This window comes from Dipodomys merriami, unplaced genomic scaffold (genome assembly GCF_024711535.1).
Source record: "Dipodomys merriami isolate MVZ:Mamm:240054 unplaced genomic scaffold, mDipMer1.0.p SCAF_14, whole genome shotgun sequence".
Classification (NCBI taxonomy): Eukaryota; Metazoa; Chordata; class Mammalia; order Rodentia; family Heteromyidae; genus Dipodomys; species Dipodomys merriami.
The window spans coordinates 35,583,250-35,604,089 of NW_027202715.1; the positions used below are offsets into that span (position 1 = coordinate 35,583,250).

Below are 20,840 nucleotides of genomic sequence, written 5' to 3' on the forward strand. Positions count from 1 at the left end.
CTAGGTCTCTCAGCCTCCTGAGTAGCTAACATTACAGGTGTAAGCCAATACTCATTAATTTCTTTCATTGACATTCTTCTTTTCCTCATAACTTTTGGTTATATTGTAGTTATTTTTAATTTCATCTTGTCAAAATCCTGTCTCTGTTAAAATCGTTCATGTGTATTAACATCTGTGTCATAAAAAAATTGAGACCAAAGCATATTTGGTAAGATTTAGATGAATAAGGAATAAGAGGAAGAGAATAAGATTAGAGAACAGCTGTATAAGAGAATGACATGAGGCTGTCAAAAAGGAATATAATCTGTATATACTACAATTTATATTCTTACATTTTCTACTGAGCTAGAGACTATAGATGTTCATTTTAGCTTGTAACCATTAAAACTCAGCATTATTTTACTTTTTAGACTCTCCAGGCAGCTGAATTGATTGACTCAGAATTTCGAGCAGGAATGAGCAACAGACAAAAGAACAAAGCTAAAAGAATGGCTAAGTTATTTGCAAAACAGAGATCCAGGGATACAGTGGAAGCTAATGAGAAGAGGTAATCATTTTTATGCTTATTCACTTAAAATAATAATGATTATTTTTCTACTTAGTCACTTAAAAAAATAATTGCTGTGTCACTGAAATCTATGTCTACTTCACTTATAAAAGAACATGTTGCTCCTTTTTTTTTAAAAGCTGAATAGTACTGTTTGCATTGTCTTGTTCAGTTATGAGTATTCATTATTACTGGGCACTAAGATTACTCCCCTAGAAAAATTCATGAATCACTATTCCAGACATATTTATTAATATATCTTCTATCTGCCAAAAATTAATTCAGAAAAATCTACATGGCAGATTTTATTTTCTTACTATTTATGAGCTCTAAATGAAGTCTGAAAATCTACAAAAGAGTGCATTCCAGGCATAGACCTTAATTATGGACTATTCAAGAAACATGGCATGATGACTGGAATGACTGGATTGAAAGGATAGTGGTAGAGAATGAATACAGAAAGGTGGTCTAAGGGTCACAAGTTAAGAATACTGTTTTAGTAGAATGAAATGTATCGTCAGGGTATTATACCAGTTTCTAAAGACAGAGGCTATGCTAAATATTTGATAATAAGCCAGATTATCTTACTTTATTGTAGAAAACAATTCTGTAGATGGTGATTATTTTATATTCTTAGTTAAAAAAAAAAATGTTATCTTGCCGGGTGCTGGTGGCTCAGGCCTGTAATCCTAGCTACTCTGAGGATCATGGTTCAAAGCTAGCCCGGGCAGCAAAGGCCGTGAGACTCTTAGCACCAATAAACCACTAGAAAACTGGAAGTGACACTGTGGCTCAAGCGGTAGAGCATTTGACTTGAACTGAACAGCGCAAAGTTCTGCCCAAGTCCAGAGTTCATGCCCCATGACCGAACAAAAAAAAAAAGTGTTATCTATACATGGTTTTAGACCAATAGTCTTGCGTGCATGAGGCCCTGGGTTCGATTCCTCAGCACCACATCAGCAGAAAAAGAAAAAAGCCGAAAGTGGCACTGTGGCTCAAGTGGTAGAGTGCTAGCCTTGAGCTGAAGAGCTGAGGGACAGCGCCCAGGCCCAGGCCCATGACCGGACACATACACACACACACAAAAAAGCAAAACAAAAAAAACTAACCCTTTTCAGGGGCTTATTAAAGACAGAAGTGTTTCAGTAAATAAATGATGAATAAATAGAAATACTATAAAATTAGTACTTTTTGCAGATGGTAGTACTTTGTTCTAGTTGCAGGAACTTAAAAATCTTTACAGTGTTTAAAAGCTTAGAAATGGAGGTGTGACTCAAGTGGTAGTACACCAGACTTGAGTGAAAAAGCCAAGTGAGAGCATAAGGCCCTGAGTTAAAGCTCCAGTGTTGTCATTTAAAAAAAAAATCAAAATAAAAACCTGTCACACAAAACCTTGTCACAAAGGAAGATGAATAATAAACAACTACTTGGTTAAAATTTGTTCTTAAGGTTTGGGTTTTGAAAGTGTAAACTCTTTTAAGTATTAACTGTAGGACCCTTTTTGGTGGTGGTGGGGAGTTCTGGAGCTTAAACTCAGGACCTTGTATTCTTTTTTCTTTTTTTTTTTGTCAGTGTTGGGGCTTGAACTCAGGGCATAGATGCTGTCCCTGAGCCTCTTTTTTAATTTTTTTTTTTTTTTTTTTTTTGGTGAAAATACTGTACAGAGGGGTTACAATTACATGGGTAAGATAATGAGTACATTTCTTTTTTTTTTTTTTTTGCTCGGTGGTGGGGCTTGAACTCTGGGCCTGGGCGCTGTCCCTCAGCTCTTCAGCTCAAGGCGAGCACTCTACCACTTGAGCTACAGCGCCACTTCGGGTTTTCTGGTGGTTTATTGGAGATAGGAGTCTCACGGTCTCTCCTGCCCGGGCTGGCTTTGAAACTCGATCCTCAGATCTCAGCCTCCTGAGTAGCTAGGATTACAGGCGTGAGCCACCAGCGCCTGGCCATGAGTACATTTCTTATCAAGCATTGTAGCCTCCTCCTTTGTTTCTCTGAGCCTCTTTGTTGTGCTCAAGGCTAGCATTCTACTACTTGAGCCACAGTGCCACTTCTGATTTTTGAGTGGTTAATTAGATATGAGTCTCTCGGGACTTTTCTACCTGGGCTGGCTTCCAACCAGGATCTCATCCTCCTGAGTAGCTAGGATTACAGGTGTGAGCCACCAGCACCCAGCAGGACCTTGTCTTCTTGCTTGGCTCTTTTGCTCACAACTGACACTCTACCATTTAAATCATGTCTTCAAACCAACTGTTTTGCCAATTAATTAGAAGAGATAATTTTTTTCTGCCCAGGCTGGCTTTGAATCATGAACCTGAGCCTCATGAGCCTCAGCCTTCTGAGTAAGGAATTAGAGGTGTGGGCCTCTAGATCTGGATAAATTGTACAATTTTATGTTTACCTTTTTTTTTTGGGTCCGGTCGTGGGGCCTGAACTCTGGGTCTGGACGCTGTCCCTCAGCTCTTCAGCTCAAGGCTAGCGCTCTACCACTTGAGCCACAGCACCACTTCTGGCTTTTTTCTTTTTGCTTATGTGGTGCTGAGGAATCGAACCCAGGGCCTCAGGCATGCAAGGCAAGCGCTCTACCACTGAGCCACCTTCCCAGCCCCTCTACCTAAGTTTTTTGATGGTCAGTTCTTTTCTGTCTATTTTTTTTCTCTTTTCTTTTCTTCCTTTTTTTCCCCCTTGGTACTAGGGCTTAAACTCAGGGCCTGTCCTTGAACTACTTTTTCTCAAGGCTAGTGCTCTACCACTTGAGCCCCAGTTATATTTCCAGCCTTTTTTGTAATTTATTGAGGATAAGAGTCTCATGGATTTTTCTGCCCCAGCTAGCTTCAAGCCATGACCCTCAGATCATAGCCTCCTGAGTAGCTAGGTTTATAGGCCTCAGCCACTGGCACCCAGTTCTCTGTAATTTTCAAGAACTAGTAAGATTATACTATATTACTCAGTATATTTGTTTTGTCCAGAATATAAAAGCCTGAATTATGTTATATTGAACCAGATTAAATGGTTTTATTGAAGAGTTTTAAAGGAACTGGTTGTGAAGAGAGAAAATAGGATTAGACTTGAAATCCAATTTGAAACAAAAACATTTACTGGGGCTGGGAAGGTGGCTCAGTGGTAGAGCGCTTGCCTTGCATGCATGAGGCCCTGGGTTCGATTCCTCAGCACCAATCACATAAGCAAAAAGAAAAAAAGCCGGAAGTGGTGCTGTGGCTCAAGTGGTAGAGTGCTAGCCTTGAGCTGAAGAGCTGAGGGACAGCGCCCAGGCCCAGAGTTCAGGCCCCACAACCGGACCCAAAAAAAAAAAAAAAAAAAGAAGAAGAAGAAGAAAAAAAACATTTACTGGCTCAGAATGGTGGGGTATAACTTGCTTAAAAAATATTAAGCAAAAGCCGGGCGCTGGTGGCTCACGCCTGTAATCCTAGCTACTCAGGAGGCTGAGATCTGAGGATCGCGTTTCAAAGCCAGCCCGGGCAGGAGAGACCGTGAGACTCCTATCTCCAATAAACCACCAGAAAACCCGAAGTGGCGCTGTAGCTCAAGTGGTAGAGCGCTCGCCTTGAGCTGAAGAGCTGAGGGACAGCGCCCAGGCCCAGAGTTCAAGCCCCACGACCGACCAAAAAAAAAAAAAAAAAAAAAAAATTAAGCAAAGCCAGGTGCTGGTGTCTTGCACCTGTAATCCTAGCTACTCAGGAGGCTGAGATCTGAGGATTGCAGTTCAAAGCCATCCTGGGTAGGAAAGTCTGAGACTTCAGTTAACCTCCAGAAAACAGGAAGTGGCAGTGTGGTTCAAGTGGTAGAGTGCTCACCTCGAGCTGAAGATCTGAAGGACAGTGCTCATACCCAGAGTTCGAGCCTCATAACCAAACCTCCCAAAAACATGAAGCAGTAAATTTTAATTTTTGACACATGTAATAAGCAGAAAATGGTAAAAGCATCTGTTAAAACAGTGTATTCTCTTACATTCATTTTGGTTTGCATTATGCTTTGTTAATTTCAGAATGCAACTTTTCTTTTTTAGCAATGATAGCACTGATGGGGAGCCAGAAGAAAAGAGACGGAAAATAGCAAATGTTGTTATTAATCAGACGACAAATGATGCTAAAGTCCTGATTGATAATATTCCAGACACTTCTTCCTTAATTGAAGAGGTACGTTGAAATTGTTTATAATTTTCTCAAATTAATGTGTCAGTAGAATATTGAGTAGTTTGTCTATTGAGAGATTTTATTAATAAAAATTCCATATCTTCACTTCATTTGTAAAAAATCTTGTTCATTAAAAAAGTTTAAAGCCTAGATACTATTGGTAGACCTAAAAATAAATATACTTTATTGAATTACTTAAATTGTTAGTGTAAAATAAACCCTTTGAGCCAGGAGTAATTATATTTTTCTTACTTAGACAAATGAATGGCCTTTGGAAAGTTTTTGTGAAGAACTTTGCAATGATCTTTTTAATCCCTCCTGGGAGGTAAGAAAAACATCTTTATCAACTTTTTTTTTGTTTGTGTCCTAGTGATGGGAACAAGGTTAAGAATGTTATGTTAGGGTACCTCTTCTCTTTTGTGCCTCCCTGAATTTGTGATACATGTTATTACTTACCTTCAAAGCAAAATTTTAGACTGATTTTTCACCTTTCTCATCATTTTAACCATATTCTGAAGTGAATTGTCCTTTTCATTCTTTCAACTATCATTTCTTTTTCAGCTTCATTTCTTTCCATGAAGTAAAAATTTTTATTTTCGAAAGTAAACAATTTTGATCAAGGGCTGAGTATAGATCAGTGGTGATGTGTGTTACTATTTATTAGGCCCTGAATTCAAGTCCTAGCACCAGAGAGAAAAGGAAAAACAAAAACAAAACAAAAAACTCAGTATTTTCACACCAACTTTTTCGCTCCAAAAGATTTCTTTCTTTGAAAGAAATCTCCAACACTTGAACAAGTCCCAGTATATAAGAGAGGTGAGAGTAAAGCCTCTGGTTGAATGTGTGTGTTGGTAGTCTTAAACCATTCTATTCTCCTTTGGTTGTCCCCTGGATTTTGTTACTTAATTTCCTTACCTTGCATTGGGTCTATAGTTGTAGCTCAATGTTAGAATGCATGTGAGAGGCCCAGGGTTTAATTGCTGGTACAGAAAGGAGGAGGGGAAACCCCCACTTTGGATACCTTTCAGAAGCATTTCTATTCCTTGGTGTACTTCTCTTTAAAATTGTCTTAACTCATGTCCAGATTTGAATAAGTGAGTGGAGTGTCATTGGCTTGAATTTCCCTTCCAGATGTCATAACACTGGGCAAAATATCCTCACCTTCTCTAAGAAAGGAGATTCATCTGTGGGCTCCAGTGTAGTAGAAATGTTTTGTTTGAATTGTCTTCTTGGCTATTATTACTGGTAGCTCTGGAACTTAATGCTAATGCATGTATTCCTAAAATACTGGTATTTGGGTTCTGAGAAAAATACAAAACTCTTTTTCTTTCCTTTACTTGGACAGTGCTGAATATAGATGGAGCATAGGGAAGGGACAGCCATATGCATTTATGTCTCAGAGGAATATTAGAATAGCTGTTTTCTTGGTTGACTTTTAAAACATTCCACATAAAAGAAAGTTAAGAAGTATGTAATTCTTTTTTTTTGAGTCCAGTCGTGGGGCCTGAACTCTGGGCCTGGGCACTGTCCCTCAGCTCTTCAGCTCAAGGCTAGCACTCTACCACTTGAGCCACAATGCCACTTCCGGCTTTTTTTTTTTTTTTGCTTATGTGGTGCTGAGGAATCGAACCCAGGGCCTCATGTATGCAAGGCAAGTGCTCTGCCACTGAGCCATCTTCCCAGCCCCAGAAGTATGTAATTCTTGTATAGTTGATTATTTATTTATTTTGGTGCCAGTATTGGGCCTTGAACTCAGGGCCTCGTAGGGTAGCTTGGCTTTTTCACTCAAGGCTGGCACTCTACCACTTCTGGCTTTTTGCTGGTTGATCAGAGATAAGAGTCAGGCTGGCTTCAAACTTTGATCCTCAGATCTCAGCCTCCTAAGTGGCTAGGATTACAAGCATGAGCCACCAGTGCCTGGCAAAAAATGCATTCTTGTAATGTATCACTTAAACTTAGTTTCTTCAAAATGCAATATTCTCTTTCATATTGAAGAGAAAAACTCAGTTTGTTTGAATATTTAACCTCTGACATTTGATTCTTGGTACTTTTTTAGGTTCGACATGGAGCAGGCACAGGACTTAGGGAAATTCTTAAAGCTCATGGAAAAAGTGGTGGTAAAATGGGAGATAGCACTTTAGAAGAGGTAAGTGTATTAGAGCTATAATTATTGCCAAGGTTTAGAGGTTAGTCTCTATTTCCAACATAGGAAAGTAATAAGAGTATGTATATAAAGTGGGATAAGAGAGAAATATAAATAGATAAAAAAAATGAATAAAAATATATTTTTAAATAAGAAAAATTATTTCTAGACAGGAAAAATGAGTTCTGGAGAAAGATGTTTAGAAACATTGAGTGGAAAACTTCCAGAAAGAGTATTTATAAAGGATATAATTGGAAAGTAGAGTAATATGAATAAGTTACTATCAGAAAGGTCAGTGAGAAATATGACTGGAGTAACGAGACTGGTGATTGGATAGATAGTAGCTATGTGACAGTTATACTTGATAACAAAGAAATCTCAAGTAATTTCTCTTGAAGTACAAGTAACAAGAATTATGAATTTTGAATCTTACTCCAACTGATCATCAAAGAAGACATAATTTAAAAATTCATAATTAGGGGCATACAAAGCAACAAAGAAATTGCAAATATGTTAGAAACAATTGCATGAAAGAAAAAAAAACATTTGAACACTGTATTTGATGTTGGTATAATTTGTGGAGGGGAAGGGGAAAAAACAAATCGTTTAAATAGGGATACAGGTGGACCCATTGTAACAATGAGATGTACAAGTCGTTATGTTGAAAAACAAACTTTACAACTTTGGTGGGGGGGAGGATTTGGTAGGGAGTAGCTAGGGGGGTAATGGAAAGGGATAAGAAGGGGAAACAAAGCAGGAGGCAACAATGCTTCATAAGAAATGTACTCATTATCTTGCCCATGTAACTCCTCTGTATGGTATTTTCACAATAAAAAATTAATTAAAAAAATTCATAATTAGGACTGTTAAACTTTTTGGTTATTGTTCATTTTATTAAAATAATCTGTCCTGGCCAGGTGGCAGAAGCTCACACCTGTACTCCTAGCTACTCAAAAGGATGAGTTCTGAGGCTCTCAGTTTTAAACCAGTCCAGGCACACAAATAGAAGAGACTATCTGTCTTTTTTTCTCTCCTCTCTTTTTCCCCCCTTTCTTTCTTTATGCTGGTCTCTTGGGGCTTGAACTCAGTGCCTGAGTGCTGCCCTTAAAAACTTTTTTGCTCAAGGCTAGCACTTTATCACTTGAGCCACAGGTCTACTTCTGACTTTTTGGTGGTTAATTGAGAGAAGAGTCTCATGGAATTTTTCCACCTGGGTTGGTTTTGAATAACCATCCTCAGATTTTAGCCTCCTGAGTAGCTAGGATTATAGGTGTGAAACACCAGTGCTTGGCTACCAGAAATCTTTTCTCCAATTTACCAACAAAAAATCTGGAAGTGGCAATATAGCCCAGGTGGTAGAGTGACAACCTTGAGTGAAAAAGTTAAGCAAGAACTTGCCCTGATTTCAAGCCCCAGTATTGGCGCTCACACATACACAAATAATCTACCCTGCTTTTGGTGTTTTTTTTTTAAATTTTAGATATAAGGTGTCTTTCCATCCCAGTATAGATGTGGTTTTTGTTATTAAAAAATAATTGTGTTTTAATAGATGATTCAGCAGCATCAAGAGTGGTTGGAAGACTTGGTTATTAGACTCCTTTGTGTTTTTGCATTGGACAGATTTGGAGACTTTGTTTCTGATGAAGTAAGTATCACCTAAGTCAAGTTTTGCCTAAACAAATTACAAATACTATAAAATTATTTATTTGCAAATGCACATTTTTTTTTCTTTCTGTTCTGTAGGTTGTAGCACCAGTTCGTGAAACCTGTGCTCAAACATTAGGAGTGGTTTTAAAACACATGAATGAAACAGGAGTTCATAAAACTGTAGATGTACTGCTAAAATTACTTACACAAGATCAGTGGGAAGTCAGACATGGTGGTCTGCTGGGAATTAAATATGCATTGGCAGTACGTCAGGTAACTACTTCAGTTTTTGTTAAAGTGAATTTATTGTTTTAGTTTATTTTATTAACTACATATGAATGGGAAAAGAGGCTGGGAGCCCATGGCTCATGCCTGTAATCCTAGCTACTCAGGAGGCTGAGAGATCTGAGGATCTCCGGGGCAGGAAAGGCCTTGAGACTAGTGCTGAGGCTCCAGTGGTAGAGCTCTAGCCTTGAGCTGAAGAGCTGAGGGACAGTGGCCCAGGCCCAGAGTTCTAATCCCATGACTGACAAAAAAAAAAAAAAAAGAAAGAAAGGTATAAAGAAGTAGCTTTCATTAACTACATATACAAGTGGTGGAGTGCTTATCTAGCAAGTTTGAACCACTAAAAAAAAGTAGAAATATTTAAAGGCAAACATTGTTATAAAAATTAATCTATTTTGTTTTACTATTTTATAGGATGTAATTAATACTTTATTACCTAAAGTTTTAACTAGAGTAATCGAAGGACTTCAAGATCTTGATGACGATGTCAGAGCTGTTGCTGCAGCATCATTAGTGCCTGTCGTAGAAAGCCTGGTCTACCTTCAGACACAAAAGGTACATTCAATATTCCTTATGTTTGCTCCTTGGAGAAAAATGTTTACACTTAGGACGTGGAGTATTTGGAAAAACATCTAGTTCTTTTTTTCTCCTTTATTCTTAATTTTCTTGTGACATACATTAATCTGAGGCAGGAAATTTTTTTGTTTTTGTTTTTTTGGTCTGAGACTAGGATTCAAACTCCATATCTTGATACTTTTGTTCATTGTCTGATTGGCAGGTGGTAATGGGTTTCACTCATTACTAACTGAGCCACGCCTCCAACCCCAAGAAATCTTGATTATGTATTATATCTGTTATCTACTTTTTGTGTTAGGTTTTGGCTTTTTAAAATCAGCTAATTTTTTTGAAGGGATTATTATTATTGTTAATATTATTTTTGGTTGGTTGTGGGGCTTGAACTGGGCCTGGGCGTTGTCCCTCAGCTCTTCAGCTCAAGGCTGGCACTCTACCACTTGAGCCATAGTGCTACTTTCTGTTTTCTGGTGGTTAATTGGAGATGAGTCTCACAGTCTTTCCTGCCGGGGCTGGCTTTGATCTCAGCCTCCTGAGTAGCTAGGATTATAGGCGTGAGCCACCGGTGCCCAGCTATAATTTTTCTTTTAAATGTAGATATTTCAGCTAACTAAAGTTTAGATTATAGCTATGGTTTCATTTCATGAAACCCAGAACACAAAGTTTAAAGTACAGCTAGCATTATTTTATGAGCTGAAAAACTAAATTTGTCTTTTTGTGATGGCTGGTATCATCTAAAATTGCTTTATGTAGAGTAGCATATCTTGTATCATTGTACAGTATTGTTTTTGAAGTTTAGTCTTTTACATAAAATAGAAAATTAACTATTTTAGGAATTGGAGGCATGGCTCAGATGGTAGAGTACCAGCCAGTGAGTGAAAGCCGATATTGAATTCGAATCTCTGTCTCTTACAAAAACAAAAAGCTATTTTATTTTCTGATTATTCATGTCCAGTATGAATCTAGTTCACAAGAAAGCAATAGAGTAGAATAGAATGGCATTAAAAGGAGGAGGTATAGGGGCTGAGAATGTGGTAGAGTGCTTGCCTAGCATGTATGAAACCCTGAGTTTGATTCCTTAGTACCACATAAACAGAAAAAGCCGGAAGTGTTGCTGTGGCTCAAGTGGTAGAATGCTAGCCTTGAGCAAAAGAAGCTCAGGGACAGTGCCTAGGCCCTGCAAGCCCTAGGACTGGCCAAAAAAAAGGAGGAGGAGGAGGGATAGAGCATTATTAATTGTAAATGTCTTTTTTTAAAATGTGTGTTTTATTCTAATACTGTACAGAAGAGTTACAGTTACGAGTAAGGTAATGAGTACATTTCCTATCGAGGATTGTTGCCGCCTCCTTTGTTTTTCCCCTACCATCCTTCCTTCCCCATCTCCTCAACTACTTCCCTCCTCCTGTAAATTTCTTTTTAATGTCCTTTGCTTAAAACTGGTAAGTTTGAGCTGGGTACTAGTAGCTCACACCTGTACTCCTAGATACTCAGGAGGCTGAGATCTGAGGATTGCTGTTTGAAGCCAATCTATGCAGGAAAGTCCATGAGACTTTTATTTCCAATAAACTACTAAAAAAAACCCAAAACAGAAGTAGAGCTGTGGCTCAAATGGTAGGTAGAGTGCTAGACTTGAGCACAAAAGCTCATAGACAGCTTCCAGGCCCTCCCTAAGTTCTAGGACCAGGACACATACAAAAAAAGACAAAAAACTGGCAACTTCATTGGAATTACATGTTGTTGTTGACTCTTTTTTTTGTAGGTTTTATGAATTTTTTGATAATTTATTTTGAAAACTGATTTTTATAGGTACCCTCTATTATAAATACCTTATGGGATGCTCTTCTGGAATTAGATGATCTGACAGCTTCAACAAATAGTATTATGACTCTTCTTTCATCATTGTTAACTTATCCTCAGGTCCAACAATGCAGGTAATTATTTCTAATTAATAGTATAAAGTAGAAAGTCTTTTTCTAACTTTCTAGTTAATTAAGCCCTAGACATCTTGCAACTTTAAGAATACTAGTGTAGGGGCTGGGAAGGTGGCTCAGTGGTAGAGTGTTTGCCTTGCATGCCTGAGGCCCTAGGTTTGATTCCTCAGCACCACATAAGCAAAAAGAAAAAAGCCGGAAGTGGCGCTGTGGCTCAAGTGGTAGAGCGCTAGCCTTGAGCTGAAGAGCTGAGGGACAGCGCCCAGGCCCAGAGTTCAGGCCCCACGACCGGACCCAAAAAAAAAAAAGAATACTAGTGTAGGCTGCGCACTGGTGGCTCATGCTTGTAATCCTAGCCACTTAGATTGAGATCTGAGAATCTCAGTTCAAAGCCAGCTTGGCAATAAAGCCCATGAGACTCTCATCCCTAATTAACCACCAAATAGCAAGAAGTAGAACTATGGCTCAAGTGGTAGAGCACTAGCCTTGAGCAAAAAGGCTCAGGGACAGTGCCCAGGCCGGGCACACACACACACTCAAAAGATAGTGGAGTGAGGGGGCTGGGAAGGTGGCTCAGTGGTAGAGCACTTGCCTTGCATGCATGAGGCCCTGGGTTCGATTCCTCAGCACCACATAAGCAAAAACAAGAAAAGTCGGAAGTGGCACTGTGGCTCAAGTGGTAGAGCGCTAGCCTTGAGCTGAAGAGCTGAGGGACATCGCCCAGGCCCAGAGTTCAGGCCCCACGACTGGACCCCCCCCCAAAAAAAAAAAAAAAAAAGATTGTGGAGTGAATTGGGGATAGCAACGACCATTAATTTCAGGAAGTCATCTTCTTTAGCTACAGCACTTTGAGGGCTGGGAATAAAGTAAAATGGTAGTATTCATGTACACACCCATCCCCACCACTGCAACAAAGCAGGTTACTTTCCTTACTCTTGGTATACTTTGGTTGTGCAACTTACTATTTTGTGAACACTAAGACAGTTTACTTTAAAAACATTATTTCATGTTATTTTCAGCTTTCGTCTCAGAATGTACTTTTGACTGTGATATTAGGATTATATATATAATGCTTTATATTTTCCAAAACTTTTCTCTTTGAACTTTTATTTGTAATGTTTACTTCTTCAGAATGATTAAGTTCGCTTCAGAAAAGGAATACATACTAATGTAATATAATACCCAAAGGGAAAGATTAGATGAGGCAGAAATGTACACCACATTGAAATTAAAATTACAGCATTACTGACTTTCGTATTCTAATGTTTGAAGTGATGCTCAAATAATGTTCTCTAATTTTTATGACTGGTCCCTGAATTATTGTTTTTATTAATTAGCATTATAGAAAAAACATGAAATTTTTGAACCTTCACATATGATGCCTGGCTGCTCAGGAGGCTGACTAGGATGATCTCAGTTTGAAACTAGATGGAGGCAAAAAAGTCCTTGAGACTCTACCTCCAATTAACCAGTAAAAGCTGGGCTGAAGGTGTGGGTCAAATAGTAGAATGCCAGCCATGAGAAAACAAGACAAGCAAAAGACAGAGTCCCTGAGTTTAAGCCCTAGAACTGGAGCAAGAAAATTTAAAATTAAAAAAAAGAATCAGATGAGGAAATTACTGTTCTAGTGAGTGTGGTCAGTAAATATGCACATGATATATTTTAATAATTTCTGTTTTTTTGTTTTGTTTTTGGGGGGAGGGTGCTGGTCATGGGGCCTGAACTCTGGGCCTGTGCGCTGTACCTCAGCTCTTCAGCTCAAGGCTAGCGCTCTAACACTTGAGCCCACAGCACCACTTTTGGTTTTCTGAGTGTTTTATTGGAGATAAGAGTCTCACAGCTTTTCCTGCCCGGTCTGGCTTTGAACCGCGATCCTCAGATTTCAGCCTCCTGAGTAGCTAGGTTTACAGGCGTGAGCCACTGGTGCCTGGCTTAAATCAAGGTTTTAACAAGTAAACCTCTTCTGTGAAGTGATTTTTTTTTTTTTTTAAATTTGTGAACCACAATCTCAGGAACTGTTCTACTCTGTCATCTCAAACAGCCATGTACATTACATGAAGTGATGAACAGGCTTGTGTGCTAGTAAAACTTAATTCAAAACAAAACAATACAGGTGGAATGAATTTGGCCCATTAGCCTTATTAGCCTTAGTGGATAGTGTTAGAAAAACTAGAATACAAAAAACTAGAATAGCAAAATACAATAATGTAATGAAAATTCTGGTAATTCAATGTGAAATAATGAAGTTTTCCATCTTTTTCATTTGTTTCAAAAATTTGCTTCTTGTATCTGTTAGATACTTTCCAGCTTTGTAAGAAGAAATGCAACATGTCCTTGGGAGCATGAATGATTAAACATTATTAACAAGACCTTGTTGTAATGCCTTTATGTTTTCTGAGTCTCTTTTATGTCTGTGTGTGCATGTTTTGATGTCTATGCAAGTGAACTTACTAAATGTTAATATAAAAGGTTGTATTCATAGAAACTAAAAAATAGTGTTAAAAGGTAGGCCTCCAGAAAGGAAGCACAAAAGTTGGACAAGTAATATAACGTTGGCATACACCATTTCATTCATACTTTTTTCTACATAGGTGTATAGTTCAAATGTAATATAAATCTTTTCTTAACCCAGCTAACTGTTATAAATGATTCATGAATGACAGGAATCCCATGATTCAAGTTAAACTAGACTTGGTTTTGCTTGCTTCCTCAATTATAATTTCATCTGTGAAAAGGAAGAAATTTGAGTTCTTTTAACTTACTGCTAAAGTAAAATAGTAAATTACAAGGCTACAATCATACCATTTGATAAATAGCCTCAAAGGGGGATGAATAGTATGTGTATCTACCTGTTGGTGGGGTTAGCCACAGAAAGAATGGAGTTAGGTTTAGTAAACCTGATTGATTGCATTACTAAGATAAATATCTCATTTTCTTCAGAAAGAATAGTTTTAAAAGTTTTAAGTTGATAAAAGTAGTTCACGATATTAGTGCCACAGAAAACCCCAGTGTTAGATTCAAACTTTCTCTCTGCCTGTTTTGGTTCTGTAATAACATTTTTCAGTAAAGGTATTAGGTGACTGTTCATATGAAAATTGAATCACCTTTTTTTTTAAAAAAAATCAAAAAGATTAAAATCTCAGTCTCTAGATCCACATGAGAATGATACTTTGGATAAATATATGAAGTTTCAACTGAGAATGAGTAAGATTAATTTGTGTCTTCTTTATTAGTATTCAACAGTCACTCACAGTTTTAGTTCCACGTGTCTGGCCATTTTTGCATCACACTATATCATCAGTTCGAAGAGCAGCATTGGAAACTCTGTTTACCTTATTATCAACACAGGATCAGGTAAGAACTGAACTATAGAAATCTTGCAGCTTTTAAGTTAATTTTATAAAATAAACTTGATGATTAGCTCATGCTTGCTACATATTCAAAGATCAAAATGCTGGGCTAGAAGAGATACAGTAATTGTACAAACATGCAGAAATAAATCATGAGGACAAATATTTTAGTATTTTGGTTGTGTTTTCAGCACTTGGAATAGTGCTTAGCACAAAGAAAGTCTTTAGTAAATGCTTGTATATATATAATTATACAAGTATTATTTGAGTAGTTCATAGGGTACATGTTACTCAACCTTTGCTTGGTCTCTATGATTGACAAGGTGGTGTTTAGCAGAACCTATCCCAGATTGTAAGATTTTAAGTGACTGGCCCTTGAATTCCCAGGCTGCTGCTTCCTCTTAAAGATTACCCAGTCTTTAAGATCCTGCTATTTCCAAGAATACTCAGGAATTACATACTAAAGTGTCTTCAGATATCATTGAAGTAATATTAGTGTTTTGAGCCCATTAGATGAGGAATCCTTTCCCTGTTTATAAAATATTTTAGTACTGTGATTTTTAAAAAATAACCCAGTGGGTGGATTAGAATGCCTTAGGGAAAATATCAACAAGGAATCCAAATTCTTTCAACATAATATGTATAATATATTTTACATAGATACTACAGTTGGACCAATCATCTTTAAAAAGCGGATTGAATTTTTTAAGACATATGTGCATGAATAAATGTCTCTCATGTTTACTAACCATGTACTTTTATGTAAATTGGGAATATTTCACGTGCATTTGCTTTAATCTGCAGTATGATATTATGTTAAACTTTGTGAATAAACATATAAATTTTATTTTCCATTCTTTTGATTTTATCTAATCAGAATCTTTTCTTTCTTTCTTTTTTTTATTGGTCCAGTTGTGGGGCCTGAACTCTGGGCCTGGGCGATGTCCCTCAGCTCTTCAGCTCAAGGCTAGCACTCTACCACTTGAGCCACAGCGCCACTTCCGGCTTTTTTCTTTTTGCTTATGTGGTGCTGGGGAATCGAACCCAGGGCCTCAGGCACACAAGGCAAGCGCTCTACCACTGAGCCACTTTCCCAGCCCTCTAATCAGAATCTTAAGCAGAAAAACTGTTGGGTCTGTTTTATAATTCTCTGATTAGGTACAGATTGGTTTGACAACTGAGGTACAGACCCATAACCATCATTGGCTACTTTTATTTTCATTTCATATTTACTTCAATTTTGTAATTTTTTGCCTAATATTATAGGCTTATATTGATCATACAAAGAAGGTTCATTGTGATATTTTGATACACTCAAAGTGTGCATTGATCGTATTCAACATGACAATTACTTTCTTTTTTGTCCTCTTTTTTTAGTAGGTTTGATTATTCTGTATTTGCATATACTGTATTTCTAACATGTTGATTGTCTTCTAATGTCCTTACCTTCCACCCAACCTCTTCTCAACCCCCAAATAATGACAAAATGTTTCTGAGTATTCTTTTTCTTTTTGGTTGGTCATGGGGCCTGAACTTTGGGCCTGGACACTGTCCCTTAGCTCTTCAGCTCAAAGCTAGTGCTCTACCACTTGAGCCACAGTGCCACTTCTGGCTTTTTCTGGCTTATGTGGTGCTGTGGAATCAAACCTAGGACCTCATGCATGCAGGGTAAGTACTCTACCACTGAGCCACCTTTCCAGCCCCGTGTATTTTTAAATTTACTTTGGACAAACCTCTTGAAGTCATCAGATTGCTTTATTATACATGGCTTTTTTTTTTTAAGGATATACACTAAGAGCAATTTTAGATATACAGAAAAATTGAGGGAAAAGTCTAGAAAGTTCTCTAGATATATGCTCTTTTTATTTCTTTTACTGTCCAAACAATTTCCTATTAATACCTTGCATTCAGGTGGTACAGTTATTATAATTGATAGGTCAATATTGATTGTTATTAACTAAAGTCCATACTTTAGGGTTTACTCTATGTTTTGTAGATGGTGTGTGTGTGTGTGTGTGTGTGTGTGAGAGAGAGAGAGAGAGAGAGAGAGAGAGAGAGAGAGAGAGAGATGGGGGAGCACATGATTTACTCTACGTTTTGTAGGGTGTGTGTGTGTGTGTGTGTGTGTGTGTGTGTGTGTCTGTCTGTCTGTCTGTCTGTCTGTCTGTCTGCAGGCTTGTAGGCATGGCCCTAGAGCCTGGTTCATGAGCCTTAGCTCTTTTTTTTTTTTTTTGGTCAGTCGTGGGGCCTGTACTCTGGGTTTGGGTGCTGTTCCTGTGCTCTTCAGCTCAAGGCGAGCGCTCTACCGCTTGAGCCGCAGCGCCACTTCCGGTTTTCTAGTGGTTTATTGGAGATAAGAGTCTCACAGATTTTCCTGCCTGGGCTGGCTTTGAACCGTGATCCTCAGATCTCAGCCTCTTGAGTAGCTAGGATTACAGGCATGAGCCACTGGCGCCTGGCTCTTAGCTCATTTTTAAATTACTGAATAATACTCTTTATTTTATGAGTATACCATGGATGCTTTTAATTATCTAAAGAGCAATGACAGTATTTCTGATTCCTTGTTTGTAGAGTTCTGGCACACAATAGATATTTGGGTGGGTTTTTGAATTGTTGAAAAATCTTTTAGATTGAGGTTCTTCCTATATGTGAGGAGACATTGGAACCTGCTGGAATTGGAAACAAAATGGTATACCTATGTATATACGTTTATCTAATAAAAGAATGCATAGCTCCTTCAAATTAAGAATTGCCTTATCTTGTAGTGAACTCAAAAGTACAGTTTTCTAGGATGGATGTTATATAACTCATTACTTGTATTACTGTTTAACAAGTAGAACTTAAACACTTATAGCACAGCAGCAATAACATGATCATTTTCCAGATCTCCCTAACAAAGCAGTGATATTTGATATCACCAAAATGACTGCTGATGTGATTTGCTTCTAGACAGGAGACAGTTCAACTATCAACAGATAATTTTGACTAACAATAATTGAGCTAGCTCCTTTCTGATTATATACTATGTAATTTCTCCAAACTATTGAAGTGAAGTAATCAGTAGGTACTTGTTGCCTTTAAATCTTACCAAAATCTATGGCTAGGTGAACGTTTTTGATAAAACAATGCAATATTTTCATCTAATAACATATTTATACTTTAGGTAGGCTGACATCTGTTTGATTATATTTTCTTAAATTAATTTGCTTTGATTCTATTTTTGTTTGCAGAACTCTTCATCTTGGCTTATACCTATCCTGTCTGATATGCTTCGACACATTTTTCAGTTTTGTGTTTTAGAAAGCAGTCAGGAAATTCTGGACCTTATTCACAAGGTATATAACTAGTAGATGTTACTCTTCCTAATAACTGTGTTTTTAATTTTTTACTACTTACTATACTGTTGGTTAGGGATTTTAAAAAATTAAAAGCTATTCAAAAGTATTTGAAAAGTCTGGCAAATATAGCCAGATGTGACAAAAAGCTAGGGTTTTTATGTAATAATAAATTTCTGATTGGCATGTTTACATTCTGAAAGTCTCAATGCAAAAGAAAAGAATGTTGTTCTTTAGTTATTTTGCTGTTATCAGTATGATGATAGATCCTGCAAAGTATTTTGGGCAGTATATTGGTAATATAGAGCCTAATTATCATAATTTAGACTTTTTCTTTTGCCTTGATGTAGCAAGATCAGTCTTATGTGTTGAAGTCTTGCAAAGAACTGCCATTTGATATGTTTAATAGTATTTGTTGGAGGAAATGGCAGTATTGTACCTGTACAATATATTGTTAGTCTTGAATTGTTGGCCTCTAAGGTAATATTGTTAACCTTGTATGTTGGTTTAAGCCAGTTTAATATTAGATATAATAAAGACAACTTATTAAGGTTGTGAATCAAGATTGGAACTGTTTCTAATGTATCCTAGGATATTACCATTTCTAAATTTAGCTCAGTACAATGAGGTTTGTTTGAAGTTTTTGTAGAATATAAGACTAATACTCAGGAGACCAAGATCTGAAGATAGTAGTTTGAAGCTAGCTTGGGCAAGCAAGTCTGTGAGACTCTAATGTCCACAGAAGTGGTGCTGTGGCTTAAGTGTTAGTGTGTTAGCCTCTAGCAAAAATGCTCAGAACCCAAGCCCCAGGACAGGCAAATAAAAATTAAAAAAAAAATACTCAGCTTTATGACATAAAAAAGCATTTTAATTGATTTTGTAAGAATTTGGCAACTATTATTTTTATGGGCCTATCTACTTTTCAAACTTTCATAAAATATTAAAGATTCTATATTGTTCCTGAGGCAGGATCACTCTATATTTCTCAGGCTAATCTCTTTTTTTTTGGTCAGTTGTGGAGCTTAAACTCAGGGCATAGATTTTGTCCTTGATCTCTTTTGCTCAAGGCTAGCACATTGAGCCACAGTTCCATTTATGGTTTTCTGGTGATTAATTGGAGGTATGAGTCTCACAGACTTTCCTGCCCAGGCTGGCTTTGAACCGATATCCTCAGACCTCAGTCTCCTTAATAGCTAGGATTATAGGCAAGAGCCACCAACACCTGGCCAGGCTAACTCAGTCCTTGTGCCTTAGCCTCCTGAGTGCTGAGATGCTAGGCTTCTGCACTCCTTTTTTTTTTTTTTTTTTGTAATTCCTCAGCACCACATAAGCAGAAAAAGCTGGATGTGGCACTGTGGCTCAAGTGGTAGAGCACTAGCCTTGAGCTGAAGAGCTGAGGAACAGCGCCCAGGCCCAGAGTTCAGGCCCCATGACTGGCAAAAAATAAAAAAAAATAAAGAATACATTGCGTAGCATCATTTCATAATTGTATAAGTATATTAATTTATGAAAAAAACAGCATTTTACCCCAGCTACTTGGACAGTTGAGAACTGGAGGATCTCAATTTGAGGCCAGCCAAGACAGAAAAATTTGTATGCACCCTGGTATATCCATATCCTTGTGGTAGTATTTGCCTGTCATTTTAGATACAGAAGAGAATGAAACAAAGAAAGGATCATCATGATTGTAGACAGCCAGGGTAGAAAAGTCTATTGACACTCCATCTCAACTGAAGAAGATAGATGTTGTTGAGTATTCTGTCACTCTAGCTTCAGTGGGAAACCTAAACAAAATAAGTAGATTGAGGTCCAAGCTTGTGCTTAGTAAGGAGGGCTAGAGATAGATTTTGCTCAGTGGTAGAGCATTTACCTAGCAAGGATGAGGCCTTGAGTTAAAAACAAAACACAGCATTTCAAAATAAACCTCTATGAATTTCTAAAATAATCTCCATTGCCAGGAGCTGGTGGCTTACACCTGTAAGCAACTTAGCAAGGCTGAGATCTGGGGAGTGCAGTTTGAAGATAGCTCAGGAAGTAAAAGTCTGTATGAGACTCTTCTCTGTAATTAACTACACATTAAAAAAGCTGGAAGTGGAACTGTAGCTCAAGTAGTAGGGTGCTTGTCAGGGACAGTGTCCAGGCCCTGAGTTCAAGCCTCAGGACTGGCACCTTCCACTGCCAAAAAAAAAAAAAAAAAAAACTATTTCCTTCTTTTTTTTGGTCAGTCATGGTACTTGAAACTAGCACTTTTAGACACAATGCTATTTCTGGTTTTCTGGTGGTTAATTGGAGATAAGGGTCTCTCAGACTTTCCTGCCAAGGCTGGCTTTGAACCTTGAACCTCAGACCTCACCCTCCTGAGTAGCTAGGATTACAGGCATGAGCCATCAACGCCTAGCTTATTTCCTCCTTTTTAAAAAAATTTAGTGGCAAAAAAAAAAAAAAAAAAAAAAATTTAGTGGCTAGCCAGGTGCTGGTGGCTCACCCCTGTAGCTACTCAGGAGGCTGAAATTTGAGGATCATGGTTCAAAGCCAGCCTGGAGAGGATAGTCCATGAGACTCTTATCTCCAATTAACCACCAGAAAACAGGAAGTGGTGCTGTGGCTCAAAAGTGGTAGAGCACTGGCCTTGAGCTGAAGAGCTCAGGGACAGCATCCAGGCCCAGAGTTCAAGTCCCATGACTGACAACAACAAATTAGTGGCTGGGAATGTGGCTTAGTGGTAGAATGCTTGCCTAGTATGCATGAAGCCCTGGGTTCAATTCCTCAATACACATAAACAGAAAAAGTTGGAAGTGGTGCTGTGGCTCAAGTGGTAGAGTGCTAGCTTTGAGTGAAAGAAGCTCAGGGACAGTGCCCAGGCCCTGAGTTCAAG

General features: G+C 38.0%; 1 protein-coding gene across 1 annotated transcript in view; it reads left to right on the top strand.

Moving 5' to 3' along the window:
• The window catches only part of Btaf1 (B-TFIID TATA-box binding protein associated factor 1), an 87,943-nt gene that overhangs the window by 26,586 nt on the left and 40,517 nt on the right, over window positions 1-20,840 (top strand). Inside the window, exons 6-15 of the mRNA XM_070021189.1 lie at window positions 411-547; window positions 4,575-4,704; window positions 4,958-5,026; window positions 6,758-6,847; window positions 8,394-8,489; window positions 8,588-8,764; window positions 9,191-9,331; window positions 11,156-11,280; window positions 14,514-14,634; window positions 17,861-17,965. Of these exons, the coding sequence (XP_069877290.1) occupies window positions 411-547; window positions 4,575-4,704; window positions 4,958-5,026; window positions 6,758-6,847; window positions 8,394-8,489; window positions 8,588-8,764; window positions 9,191-9,331; window positions 11,156-11,280; window positions 14,514-14,634; window positions 17,861-17,965 (1,191 nt within the window). The remainder of the gene's footprint in view (window positions 1-410; window positions 548-4,574; window positions 4,705-4,957; window positions 5,027-6,757; window positions 6,848-8,393; window positions 8,490-8,587; window positions 8,765-9,190; window positions 9,332-11,155; window positions 11,281-14,513; window positions 14,635-17,860; window positions 17,966-20,840) is intronic.